Source organism: Sebastes umbrosus, chromosome 2 (assembly GCF_015220745.1).
Source record: "Sebastes umbrosus isolate fSebUmb1 chromosome 2, fSebUmb1.pri, whole genome shotgun sequence".
Lineage (NCBI taxonomy): Eukaryota > Metazoa > Chordata > Actinopteri > Perciformes > Sebastidae > Sebastes > Sebastes umbrosus.
Genome location: NC_051270.1, coordinates 22,760,164 through 22,773,959, shown reverse-complemented (window position 1 = coordinate 22,773,959; position 13,796 = coordinate 22,760,164). Strand labels below are relative to the sequence as shown.

Sequence of the window (13,796 nt, the reverse complement as noted above, 5' to 3'; positions counted from 1 at the left end):
CATTTTCTGCCTGTAAGTCTCCATCACTTTGACTTGCTGGTTTTGGAAAGCAGACATAGAAGAGACTAATGAGAAGTTGTTGTCCAGTTTTTTTTTAACTTTCACACCTTTGACAAGAAACAAAACCATTTCCAATGTTGAGTAATTACATGTTCTTAAGCATGGCCCCGTGGTTTTAACACTGTCTACAAAATAATGATGTTTACAGAAGGTGACACAATATTGTATAAATTAAAGCAGCCTGGAACAGAAAGATCCATTTCACTAAACATACCGTTTACAACAGTGGTTCTCAACCAGCGGTCCGGGGAGCCCCAGGGGTCCCCAGAAAATGGTGAATAGTTTATTTTCAGTATTTAATTCACTATAGAAGTGAACCAAATTTGAGTAAGAGTCATAAAAGTGACCATTGTGGTTTCACTTCCTCCACGGTTATCTCTTCAACTGTAGAATTAAGCATATCTAACAACCAAAATCTTTTCAGATGCAGGTATCTGAAGTGGAATCTTATCAAACGGGTGGTCCGTGACATTACGTCGACCTATTTAGGGGTCCTTGACACAAAAAAGGTTGAGAACCACTGGTTTCCACAACTCAGTTGTGGAAAAAACCCTATTTAAGTGCTCTCACATTTAGTGTGTTGGAGTTCACTATCAATCTTCTTTTTTAGATTTATCAATAAATTAAATAAAACACACATTTACTGTACAAATGAATCTGCCATGTGCAGTGGCAGTGAGAAATAATAAATACTTAAATAAATAAATAAAAACATAACAAAATTGTCATTTTCCTGTGGTGGAGAAAGTATTCAGATCTTTCACTTAAACATACTCCATTATACTGTAAGTAAACGTTCTGCATTCAAAATGCTACTTAAGTAGAAGTTAAATTTACTTTAAGTATCAAGAGTAAAAAGTAAGTTAATGCAGAGAAAACATGGTGTATCTAGTAGATCTAATACTAAATACACTCATTAATACAGATACACTTGAGGTGGAGCTGCTTTTTAACTATGTAGGGCTGCAACTAATTGATCTGCTGGTTATTTTCTTGATCAATTGATTGATTGTTTGGTTTGCAAAACATAAGAAAACAGTGAGAAATGCATTACAATTACCCAGAGTTGTTAGTGACGTCTTCAAATGTCTCGTTTTGTCCATCTGAATGATTCAGTTTACTAACATTTAAGACAAAGAAAAGCAGCAAATTGTCACATTTGAAAAGCTGAAACTTCTGAAATTTCTGCATGAAAAAGGATTTCAACAATTAATTAGTTATCAAAACAGTGGCTGATTAATTTTTTTAGAACAAACTTAAACTAACTAAATAATCGATTAATCGTTCACTTAAATTTGATATACTATTGGGAAGATTCATTTTAAAATGTATCATATTTTTAAAGTTCTTCATACATTTTGTATGAAAGTATTATTAGTAAAAATTTACTTAAAGTTTTCAAAAGTAAAAGTACTCAGAAAAAGGGCCCCTATGAGTGTTATACTATTATATATTATATTATTGGATTAATATTACTGATAATTTTACTAGTTGGTTGAATGGAGCTAATTTTAAGTACTTTACATACTGCTGGGTAGTTTAATCAATAAAAATGCAACATATTTTATAAACTCATATTTTGTGCAAAATCTTATTCTGCAAAGTAACTATTAATAATGGCTGCCATATAAACATAGTGGAGTAAAAAGCACAATATTCCCCGCTCAAATGTAGCGGAGTGGACGTATAAAGTGTCATGAAATAGAAATACTTAAGTAAAGTACAGATACCTCAAAATTGTACTTAAGTAGGACTACAGTAGGTTAAATGTACTTATAGTTACATCCCGCCACTGGCATTCGCTGCACGCTTCCAAACAAACTGAACACAATGATGTGTTATAACACAAGTTCCTCTATGATTGTCTCTCTGTACTATATCAAGGAAACAAAATGGTGTGGTGATGTGATCAGTGCAGCACAGCTGTCAGACGAACTGTCAGATGTGACCTTTCTTCACACCCACCACAAATTTTAAAACTAAAGTAAAGGAAGTGCTGTGTGTCCCAGACAGTTTAGACTGCAGAGCAGCAAACACTAGACTTTGTAGTAAAGGTTGGTGGGAGTCTGGGGCGTTATCTCCTGAACTATGTACACGGGGGGCCCGTATTCGCCGCTTACACGCTCATAATGACGACAGAGCATGCTGTCAGGAGCCTGCATAGGAAAGACAACGTCGCTGCGGTCCGAGCCGTTGTAGTCGCTGCCGATGCTGTCCCTCTTCGCCACGGCCAAAGTGTTGAGGGACACGGAGGCAGACTGCTGGCTATCTGGGACACAGCGAGGGTGACGGTGACGGTTCCTCCACAGCACGACCAGCAGAATTATGATGACCAGAACGAGGATCACACCGCCGGAGACAACCCACATGAACAGTCCTGACTCAGAGCCACCGCCATCACTGGGGTTTGTTTGTCCTGTTCCTGAGCCCGAGTCTGTCATGAGAAACAGAGGAGAGACAGAAAGAAGGACATGAGGAGGAACTGAGATGACAGAGTGAACTAGGGCACGCGACACAGAGATTTAAAAACAATTTCTCTCAGATTGTGCAGCCTGATCAGTCTTCACGTGAAAAACCTCCAGACATATGCTGTAATCTTTAGTGACTCACTGGTAAACAGCCTGTTGACCTTTCTCTGAATGGACCAATGAGTCACGGAATATGGAAACTGTAAAATCAACATACATAGGCCTACCATTTTATACTAACAAGAAATCATACAATATCTGTGATGTTGGTTTTTAATCAAACCTCAACTTTGGAAAGCCAATTAAATTTCACAAATACGCATCATAATATTTTTCCCACAATAGCTGCTGCTTCATTTCCTTTGTGAATTGCATTGGGGAAGAATAGAGTCCATCAACAGCTCACTTAAAAAAACTAGGGCTGTCAATCGTTAAAATATTTATTGTGATTAATCACTTGATTGTTTCTAGTTAATCGCGATTAATCGCAAATTAATCACACATTTTTTGTATCTATTCAAAATGTACCTTAAAGGGAGATTTGTCAAGTATTTAATGCTCTTATCAACATGGGAGTGGGCAAATATGCTGCTTTATTCAAATGAATGTATATATTTATTATTGGAAATCAACTGACAACACAAAACAATGACAGATATTGTCCAGAAACCCTCACAGGTACTGCATTTAGTATAAAAAATATGCTCAAATCATAACATAGCAAACTGAAGCCCAACAGGCAACAACAGCTGTCAGTGTGTCAGTGTGCTGACTTGACTATGACTTGCCCCAAACTGCATGTGATTATCATAAAGTGGGCATGTCTATCAGAGGTCAGAGGTTAAGGGACTACTCTGAGTGGGCATGTCTGTAAAGGGGAGACTCGTGGGTACCCATAGAACCCATTTTCATTCACATATCTTGAGGTCAGAGGTCAAGGGACCCCTTTGATAATGGCCATGCCAGTTTTTCCTTGCCAAAATGTAGCGTAAGTTTGGAGAATTATTTAACTTCCTTTGCCACAAGCTAGTATGACATGGTTGGTACCAATGTATTACTTAGATTTTGTAGTTTCATATGATGCCAGTATCTTCACTCTAGCTTTAAAACTGAGCCCGCTACAAGTTGTGTTAATACGATAAAGAAATTAGTGGCGTTAAAACAAATTTGCGGTAACACCTTATTATCGTGTTAACTTTGACAGCCCTGAAACATACATATTTAGTCTGTATGGTGTCTAGTTTGAGTGTACTTTATTTAGTAATGTTTTTCCACACTACATAAAACCTGCTCAGGATCAATATGGATGGATTTGGCACAGTATACATATGTATTAAGTATATCAGCATGGGTACAATTTATATTAATTTTTTCATTCTTTTCACATTTTTTCCGTATGCAGATTCATACAGATGCCTTAGATGTCAGATAAGTGAAAATATTCCCCTTTCTGCATCAAATCTATAACATTTGTGAGCTGAAATTCAAATAAATCAGTCTGTAAAATTACAGACTGCGTAATTACAGACTTTAAATCACTTTCCAAAGTATACTTTAAAAGATTGTCTGATGTATTATTCCTGCCCTCCAGTGAAGGGGAAATTAAAAATACAAAAAACGTAATCAGTAAAGTTCATCAGTAGAATAAGTCTTGTGATATCCTCTGTGCCATAGAGCTCCACTGTTGTCCAGAAACTATTAAAACACATTAATGGGCCACACTGTTGCATTGGGTGACATGTTTCTTCATTACAATGAATATGGGCACTGTAGTTTTGAGTCGAAACAACTTATAATGTCTTGCCTCATGGCTGAATATAGTCCTCAACAAACACACTATTTACTTGTGTTTGGGCTACAGTGCCCCCAGTGGTCGTTGATGAGGTGAATGTACTATTGGTAGTTTACCGAGGAGGAAGTGGGTATACTCTCCTATGTAAACCAATGGATTTTTGGCTGATAGGTAGGTACACTGTAAACCACCAGAAAAAGAGGGAAGTATACCCTGAATACTCTCCACTACACCGCTGAGTGCCCCATTATATTAGCAAATTATCAGCCTTTTTTTAAGTACAGAATATTGCCAGCCTTATCCTTTAAGAACATACAGTATGTTTTAGTTAAAGTGCTAAAACATGCAAAGATATAATTATGGTCCCTTAATTGTGAAGATTGTAAAGATCACTAGTCTAAACTAGGGCTGTCAATTGATTAAAATATTTAATCGTGATTAATCACAAATTAATCGCACATTTTGTATCTGTTCAAAGGGAGATTTGTCAAGTATTTAATACTCTTATCAACGTGGGAGTGGGCAAATATGCTGCTTTATGCAAATGTATGTATATAATTATTATTATAAATCAATTAAAGACACAAACAATGAAAGATATTGTCCAGAAACCCTCACAGGTACTGCATTTAGCATAAAAAATATGCTCATATCATAACAGGGCAAACTGCAGCCCAACAGGCAACAACAGCTGTCAGAGTGTCAGTGTGCTGATTTGACTATGACTTCCCCAAACTGCATGTGATTATCATAAAGTGGGCATGTCTATCAGAGGTCAGAGGTTAAGGGACTCCTCTGAAAATCACCATGCCATTTTTTCCTCGCCAAAATGTATTGTAAGTTTGGAGCGTTATTTAACCTCCTTCCTGACAAGCTAGTGTGACATGGTTGGTACCAATGGATTCCTTAGGGTTTGTAGTTTAATATGTCACTCTAGCTTTAAAACTGAGCCCGCTACAACCGAAAAAAATTGCAAGTTGCATTAATGCGTTAAAAAAATTAGTGCCGTTAAAACAAATTTGCGTTAACTTTGACAGCCCTAGTTGAAAAGCTATACCTACATAGCTACACCTGTACATATTCTCCAGGTATTTTTGCTTTGTTTTCATACCAGTTTTGTTTTTGGGATCTTCTTCTTTCGGAGAGGGGTCCTGGGACTTGGACTTTGGTCGTGTGGGTGGGAATCTGGTAGGGGACTCCTGGAGGGTTGAAGGTGGATCTGAAGAGCCTGGAAAATAAAACAGGACAGTTTGAAATAAAATCACAACATATAACTCACCATACTTCACATCTCCTGATTTCCCCCGCATGGTGGTGTGTAGGTGGGGTTACGTCATGTCATGTCAAAATGTTCCTATTGTAACTGTGTCTGTTGAATCATCAGTGTTTGATGTCAGAATCAGTGCAAGAGCAGGTTTTTCTTTAACTCATTATTTTTGCGCCGACAGTTAAAATGCATCACTAACCTAATTAGACCACAAACAAGTTGTGTTCTGAGTCACAGCTGGGACTTTCGTTTCTTTCTTGACTGGGAAAACTATCACTAATGCTTTCACTTCCTCCACCTACACATTCATAACTGAATTCAGAAAATTCAAATCTTTCTTTGGGGTTTTCCAAAAGGAATTTGGGGAAATAGGGAATCAAAAACGTTAAGGGGCACTCCACCAATTTTACAGCTGTATAATGTTTTCTGTAGCTATGTAGCTGTAATTAAATCAAATGACAGCACTTGAGAAACTTGTATACTTAACTTATGAGTATTATACTTTACTTATACTTAGAGTATTTTCATTTTATGCCACTTTATACTTCTTCTCTACATTTCAGAGGGTATCACTTTTTGCTCCACTACCTATATTTGATAGCTGTTACTTATTACTTTTTTCACATTAAGACATTACATAAAGAAAAATACAATAAACTTATAAAATACAACACATTGTTTAAGATTAAACCAGCTGTTTCCAACCTTTTGAGTTGTTAGTAGTTCCACTAAAAAGACATTTCCCCTCTAAAGTTCTCCTATAGTTTCATTTAAATAACTGTTCAAGGCCATAAAGATGTCTAAAAAATTAACAAAAATGTCCTTTCCTCGTTCCTTAATCATGTCACAACACCTCAGATTTATCTTGTGACCCCTTGAAAGGCCCGACCAGATTGGGAACCACTGGACAACCTAACTGTATATAAAGCAGTTAAAACTAGCTCCACCTCAACCAGCTACAACAGTAAAATGCTGCGTATACATTGATGCATCTGCATTAGTGATCTAATAATGTCACTTTGAGTTTACATTTTACTGATAATACTTCTTACTGAAGTGGGATATTTCATGCAGAGCTTTTACTTGTAGTATTTTTATGTTACTTTATTGATACTTTTACTTATGTATATAGTATCTGAATATTTCTTACACCACCACTTTTTAAGTCTCTCACAAGTCCCTGAGCTTTATGGAAGGGCAATATTAAATTGTAAGATGGCAGTTTGAACTAAAATACTGTACGGAGGCCTGCAGAGAAAGAGGCAGGAATAACATTTCATAAATCACAGAATAACTGCAGGAATTAATTTAACACCATAGATTGATAAATTTCAAATGTGTGTAAATCACACAGAGGTGTTTCACAAACAAATACAACCAAGAGAAGTACTGCAGTAGATGAACATGTGGCGGTACTGAGTTCCCCAGACTTTAGTTGTTCAGTCAGAAGACTGAAAAACAGTTCCCATCCACATAATAATATAAAATAAAATGCCTTCTTAATAATAATAATGAACAAATGCCTCTTCAATAATGAACAAATGCCTCTATATTAACAAACAATTAAGGAAACTGAAATATTGGTTTGTGCTTTTCCTTTTACCCTCCTTTAAAGTTTTCCCAAATAAAATACACTAAAAGAAATGGGTATAAAGGGTTTCATTGAAAATCAACAAATGAATAGAATACAAAAATACAGCCTGCAGGCGTTAGGCTATTGTAAGGCAAGCCAGCTGTTGCACAAATAGCACCTAATCGTCCCAGTGCAGGTAACCTAATTGGTTGGCACTTAACTTGTTTCCCCAACTAGGAGAGTCAACACTCTCAACAAACAAAACACAAAGATCACAGAATCCCAAAAGGGCCCAAAACAGACCAGAGTTTCTGGTAAAGCTGATAACACATGTTGCATTGAGTGAAGGAGAGATCAGAATGACCCTGGGTGTGCAGTTTCCCTCCTCTTTTAAGCCCTACAGAAAGGGCGTCGTTACACCCTGATTGGCCAAGAGGGGAATGCACCAAGCTGCTCTCAACTATCATTTAAGAGCCAGTCCCCACACCCTGCGCAACAGGTGAACTGAATAACCCTCTAATCACTCAGCAACTCAACCAAAAAAACACCAGGGAAAAGGGAAACAACAGCAAGCACCAGAGAATTGGCAGCTGCCACAAACATACTTTGGCCTTTAGGTGGAGTTTCTTTATCCTAATTTGTTTTTACTCATTTCATTTAAAGGGGATCTGTTATGCTTTTGTGCTTTTTCCCCTTTACGTTTAGTGTGTTATATAATGTTTTTGCGCACGTAAAAGGTCTGCAAAGTTGCATGAAAATTAAAGGATGTAAACATGTTGTAGTAGAAACCTAAAATACAAGCATGAGCCTGAAAATGAGCACAATAGGTCCTCTTTCATTTTTTTCATTTATTTATCAATAATTAAATTTTACTGACGCCACATTTAGCATGAATGTATAAAATAACTACATGATTAGATTTTCAGTTTTAAAAAGCACAATCCATAAATGCACATCCAAACAGAAAGGCCGTGACACAACCAAACATCTAAACACAAGACTGGAAACTACAGGAATTTTAATATATGAAGAGATTAACATGAGATTAACACTAAATCTGAGTTATTAATGTTTTCTGCTGCTGTTAAACTGTTTGTTTACATCAGTAGCGGTTTGTAAACACAGCAGGAAAACAGCCCCGTATTTGCAGTTCTGATCAGTTGAGAAACACAAAATGCTTATTTTTCATCTCAAATTCTTGAATAATTTATATGAATAATACTTCACATTTATGAAGTCACAAATTACATGTTGGGGCTTAAACAGATTTAGCTTTTAAGGTTTTTAGCAACACACACAGAAACACAGCATCTGTTTAATTTATCGGATTCTGTGCAGCCCAATAACGCACCAAAACACAACTGTATATGCTTGTTTCTTCATATATTATAAGGTTACTTGCCTAATAAAATTACAAATTGTGTATATATATGAATAGTGAATTGATAGTTAAAGGGATAAGTTGTGATTTATCCTCAGGACATTTAAAATAATGGCAGCGAATATGTTCAGAATCTGCCTTATTAAATTTTCATGTATGTGATAAGAACATAAAACGATAAAAGAGGGACCATTGGCTATTTGATGTTAATACAGGGGAAAAGATTATTGACTGCCACAGTCCGAATGATCACATACAGGATAATACTGGCTTTAAGCTGCCAACAGTTTGAATTAGTGATAATTCATGACGGCAATCTCTCTTCAAGAGAATGAATAGAAGATCGACATTATCTGACCACTTAATAACTCCAGAGAGGAGATGATATTATTGCATACAACGACCAGAATTAAACAATTGTTTTTCCTTTAGCATTGTTTGATATATCTCTGTCTCTTTCATTCACACGCCCAGCTTCATTGCACACATGCTGGCACACAAACACAAAGTACTTACTTTGGCCGACTCTCAGCACCAGCTTCATGGATTTGGTTCTACACACCCCTCCATTAGTATTATCCAGACCCTGCAGAGCGCCTGCAGAGGTGGCTGACATACAGAGAGAGGAGGCAAATATTCAAGTATTGTTTAACATTTGTTATTTCATGCAATCATCATAATACAAGATGCATAGTTCCATTATGATTTCTTTGCAGACGGTTTAGCCAGTTGCTGAATGTTGCATCACACAGGCAACACACTGTGATGATACATATAGTATATATATATATATAAAATCACAAGCGTAAAAACGCCACTAAACTAATGTGGTGCAACTACAGCTGCACCAAATGATAACTCTTTAATTGTTTGGTGTACTGTATAAATGGTTATAAAACAGTAAAGAAATGGCCATCACAGGTTCCCAGAGTCCAAAGAGACATCTTCATATTGCTCATTTTGTTTGATCAACAGTCTAAAATCAAAAAGATATTGGCTTTGTTATCACATAAGACAAACAAAGCAGAAAATCCTCCTATTTAAGAAACTGGAACCAGAGAACACGTAGCACTTTTACTAATGACTTGAACTATGAAATGATTTTGAAAATAGTTGCAGATAAATTTTCTCGTTGAACTCGTCCCAGCTCTAAATATGTGAACAAAGTGAATAAATGTGTTTTTATTTTAACTAACATAGAGATTGCTAAATATATTCATACACAAACACCAAGAACTCTAGTTCAACCCATCACTCCCACAACACTCACACTCACACATACACACACACAGACTTGTTAGCAGCATTTAGGTCAGATAACAACATCTCACAGTCTACAAGCCACGTTGCCATGAAAGCTCCCATCAAATCTGCCTGATGCTGTAAAAGCCTTGTGTGATTTGGGGCATGTAAGCCCTTGGAATCACACTGGCCTGCCAGAGCGAAGTGTGCTGTCAGAGCGTGGCGATGTGGATGAGGCTACATGGTCAGACTTGCTCTCCATCTCATGCATCACTTGCCACTAAGATGCTGGTTCAACCGTCAGCGGCCCAATAACGAGGCCACGTTTTTTTGATTCTCACGCAAACTGACAAATGGAGAGGGAGCTGAGGATGATGGCTACTTCGTCTCCCACGAGGAAAAAGAAACAGTTGCTAGCATTGATTCAAATCCACCTGTGGGAACCAGCAGCTTGTGTCTCTGTTCTACTGATTTTAAAGTGCTCACATGCACTGAGACATACACGGGGGACTCTGATATCATGTCTGAGCTGAACCAGCTCGTTCTCATTCCCAGGGCGGCAAATACAGACGCTTTGTCACGGCCGTCAGCGCTCGATTCCGTCGCACAAGGCACCCAGTATGAGACGCAACAGGCTTTCCATTAACTACAATGTAAACCCATCCGCAGCAACAGTAAACGCTCAGGGAAAGTGCTGTGGAGAAGTAGTTTAAAGAGCAAAAGAGACAAACAGGGTGGATGGGAGGGGAGGTGGATGGGTCCAGCGACACAAGGCTTTCATCCAGGAGGCCGCTGTTCGTGTCCCGTGCATTTAGTTTAATTTTACAATCAGCTGATCGTTCGTGTCCCGTGTTCACAACGTCCAGTCACATTTTCCCAATAAAAACGTTATAATTTTAAGCCCAACCATGTTGTTTTGTCCTAAACCTAACTAAGTGGTTTTGTTGTCTAATCATAAGCAAGTGTTTCTGTCTAATTCACAACATTAAGCACGTGTTTACCGCGACCGTAAAGTGACGCCGAGGGGTCTGACAAAGCGTCAGTATATGACGAGTTAGGATGACAACGTGTTTGCTGAACGTGAGCTGTGAGGTTGCACACAGTGACTCACAGGTGATATAATAGTCCCTCCCCTTGAGGAACTCCAGGCCCCAGAGGTTGGGGCTGAACTCCTGGAACTTGAACGTGAACTTTACGTCCTGGTGAGGCTTGTCACAGTTCAGCAGCGGCGTGTCCGTCTTGTCGATGGTGCAGCTCTCCATCTGCCCTCTGGAGACCAGGTACACTCGGTAGAACTCCTCCTTTTCCCCCGAGGAAGCGTCCGCCCGAGGACACACGATGTCCATCTTGTCCCCGATCTGAGGATACAGGACCTGACCCTGACCTGGACTGAATCTGCGTGCGAGATAAGAGGGTTACAAGATGAAGTGTGTAAAACGATTCACCGGTAGCATATGAATGCTCTGAAGCGTCATTATCAGATTAATTAAGAAAATTGTGAAAAATGACCATCACAAGTTCAAAAACAGTCCCAAAGGTGGCATCGTTAATCATTTAGTTTCAGGAACACACCAAAACCCAAACATATTCCATTTCAAAGCTGAAACGATTAGTTGATTCATCCAGTGGTTTTCAAAGTGGGGTCCGGGGACCCTAAGGGGTCGCTGAGGGGGATCCAGGGGGTCCCCAGCAAAAAGGGGAATCATTTATTTTCACTATCCATAAATACCACGGAGAAGACTATTTTGGTCGTGGGTTTCATACACTTTCTGTAATAAAACATTTAAAAGCAAAATCCTATCAGATTGGAGACAAAATCTTATCAAATGGGGGTCTGTGGTCTAATTTGTGTCAGTTTCGGGGTCCTTGACGCAAATAAATTTGGGAACCACTGAATTAGCTGATCGACAAAAAAATTCATCTGCAACTATTTTGATAATCGATTAATAAATTTGAGTCATTTTTAAAGACAAAATTCCAAAAAATCCACTCATTTCAGCTTCTCGGTTGTGAGGATTTTTTGCTTTTCTTTGTCTTATTTGACATTAAACTGAATATATTTGGGTTATTGGGTGTTTGTCAAACAAAATCATTAATTTGGAGACAACATCTTGCACTTTTCTGATATTGTAAAGATCGAAACATGAATGAAAACATGAAACATGAAAACAATCAGCACATAAATGGATAATGAAAATAATAGTTAGTTGCAGCCCAATTTAATTCACCATAATATAAAACCTCACATTTGAGAAGCTGCCAGAGAATGAATGAATTAATAATTGAATTAAAACAATTAATCGATTATCAAAGTTGTCTGTAATTAATTGACTAATTGTTTTAGCTCTACAGCCACTCATGTGCAGGGTTGGGTAGTGACAGATTATGTTATATCGGGATTATGTAATGAAATTACAAAAAAAAAAGACCCAGATTATCCCAGATTACATTTGAAAAAAGTGCATTTAGATTATAGTTACATTGTCAAGGATTACTTGATTACATTTTTGATTACATCTTTAAAATATGGCAATTTTAAATTATGAAACTTTATTCATGATAACCAATTATATTAACTCATGTGTACATATGATACCTGTAGTTTGTGCCAGTACTGTTTTTATAAGGGTTATTTTTATTTAACCATCTGTAAATGCTGAAATATGCAAGATGCAGTTTATTTGCATTGAAAATATGTTGAGATGTTTAAAGAGACAAAATAACATTTGTCCATTGTTTTAGAATGAGGTGATTTTGAAGTAGTCCATAAGTATTCAGATTGGAATACATTCTTTGTAATCCAATGGATTACGTTACTAATTACATTTTTGATTACATCTTTAAAATATGGCAGTTTTAAATGATGAAACTTTTTTCATGATAACCAATTATATTAACTCATGTACACATGATACCTGCAGTTTGTGCCAGTACTGGGTTATTTGATTTAACCAAACTGTAAATGCTGAAATATGCAAAATGCTGTTTATTTGCATTGAAAATGTTTTCAGATGTCTAAAGAGACAAAATAATATTTGTCCATTGTTTTAGTATGAGGTGCAATATTTAGTCGAAAAGTATTCAGATTGGATTACATTCTTTGTAATCCAATGCATTTCGTTACTAATTACAAAAAACTGCCATATTGCAGTAAAATGATTGTATCTCCTCTGATTAACTTGATCAATTAGGTCACACACTACAAAGCAGCAGCAGCAGAAAGTTGCAGCCTCTCTGGTAAACTGCTCCATGCACTCACTCACTCACTCACTCACTTGGTGTTGGAGCTGCTCCAGTGGATGGACTCCAGAGTGACTGCTCGACATGAGCTGATGATGGCCAGCAGGATCAGGGCTCCGCAGCTCCATGTGGTTCTCCCCATCACAGGAACAAGTATCTCGGTATCATAAACCAGAGTGGAAACGGTCTGAACCGTGTTGCCTCTGCATGATGTCTCCAGGTTTTTGCTCTGCAGGACACATTCCCACCAAGTTGAGACTCTTCCTCCTGCAGCTGTGTGAGCTTCTCCACATTGTGCGTTAATTGGCTAGAAGATCATTCGTGTGACGAGATCCAAGTATCGAGGAGAGAGATTGTGAAGAGTATATTATCATTCATCAGCTGACTGAGTGACCAGGTCCGCCCATCATACGCACTCATGCGTAGTGGAGACCAGGGCTGTGTGGCACACTCTCTCTTTCTGCACATTAAAGATACTGAGATAAATATATATATCAACATCAATAAAAAAAAACGCTTTATTTCTTTAGTGGGAATTGTAGAGGTTGAAACTAAAAAACTAAACTAAAACAACACAAGGGGATAAAAGCAGGTTGAAGAATGTGTCTGTGTGTGTGTGTGTGTGTGTGTGATGTGGATAATGGGTGTGTGTTTGGCATTGAATGAGGCTAGATGGTCATATAAGACATATATCTACTCTTAAACACATACAGACATCCTTCCTTTTATGTGTAGAGCATAGGGGGAACAAAAACAAAACAAAAAGAAAATAA

At 37.6% G+C, this 13,796-nt stretch overlaps 1 protein-coding gene across 1 annotated transcript; it reads right to left on the bottom strand.

Annotated features, from left to right (window-relative positions):
* Window positions 1-76: 76 nt before the first annotated feature.
* On the bottom strand, window positions 77-13,421 carry LOC119477363 (ephrin-B2a-like). The gene is made up of 5 exons (XM_037751424.1): window positions 13,059-13,421; window positions 10,895-11,178; window positions 9,058-9,150; window positions 5,432-5,548; window positions 77-2,494 (listed from the first exon to the last, which is right to left on the bottom strand). The coding sequence occupies exons 1-5, from the start codon at window positions 13,163-13,165 to the stop codon at window positions 2,097-2,099; spliced, it is 999 nt and encodes a 332-aa protein (XP_037607352.1). The 5' UTR covers window positions 13,166-13,421; the 3' UTR covers window positions 77-2,096.
* Between the last annotated feature and the right edge of the window lie 375 nt (window positions 13,422-13,796).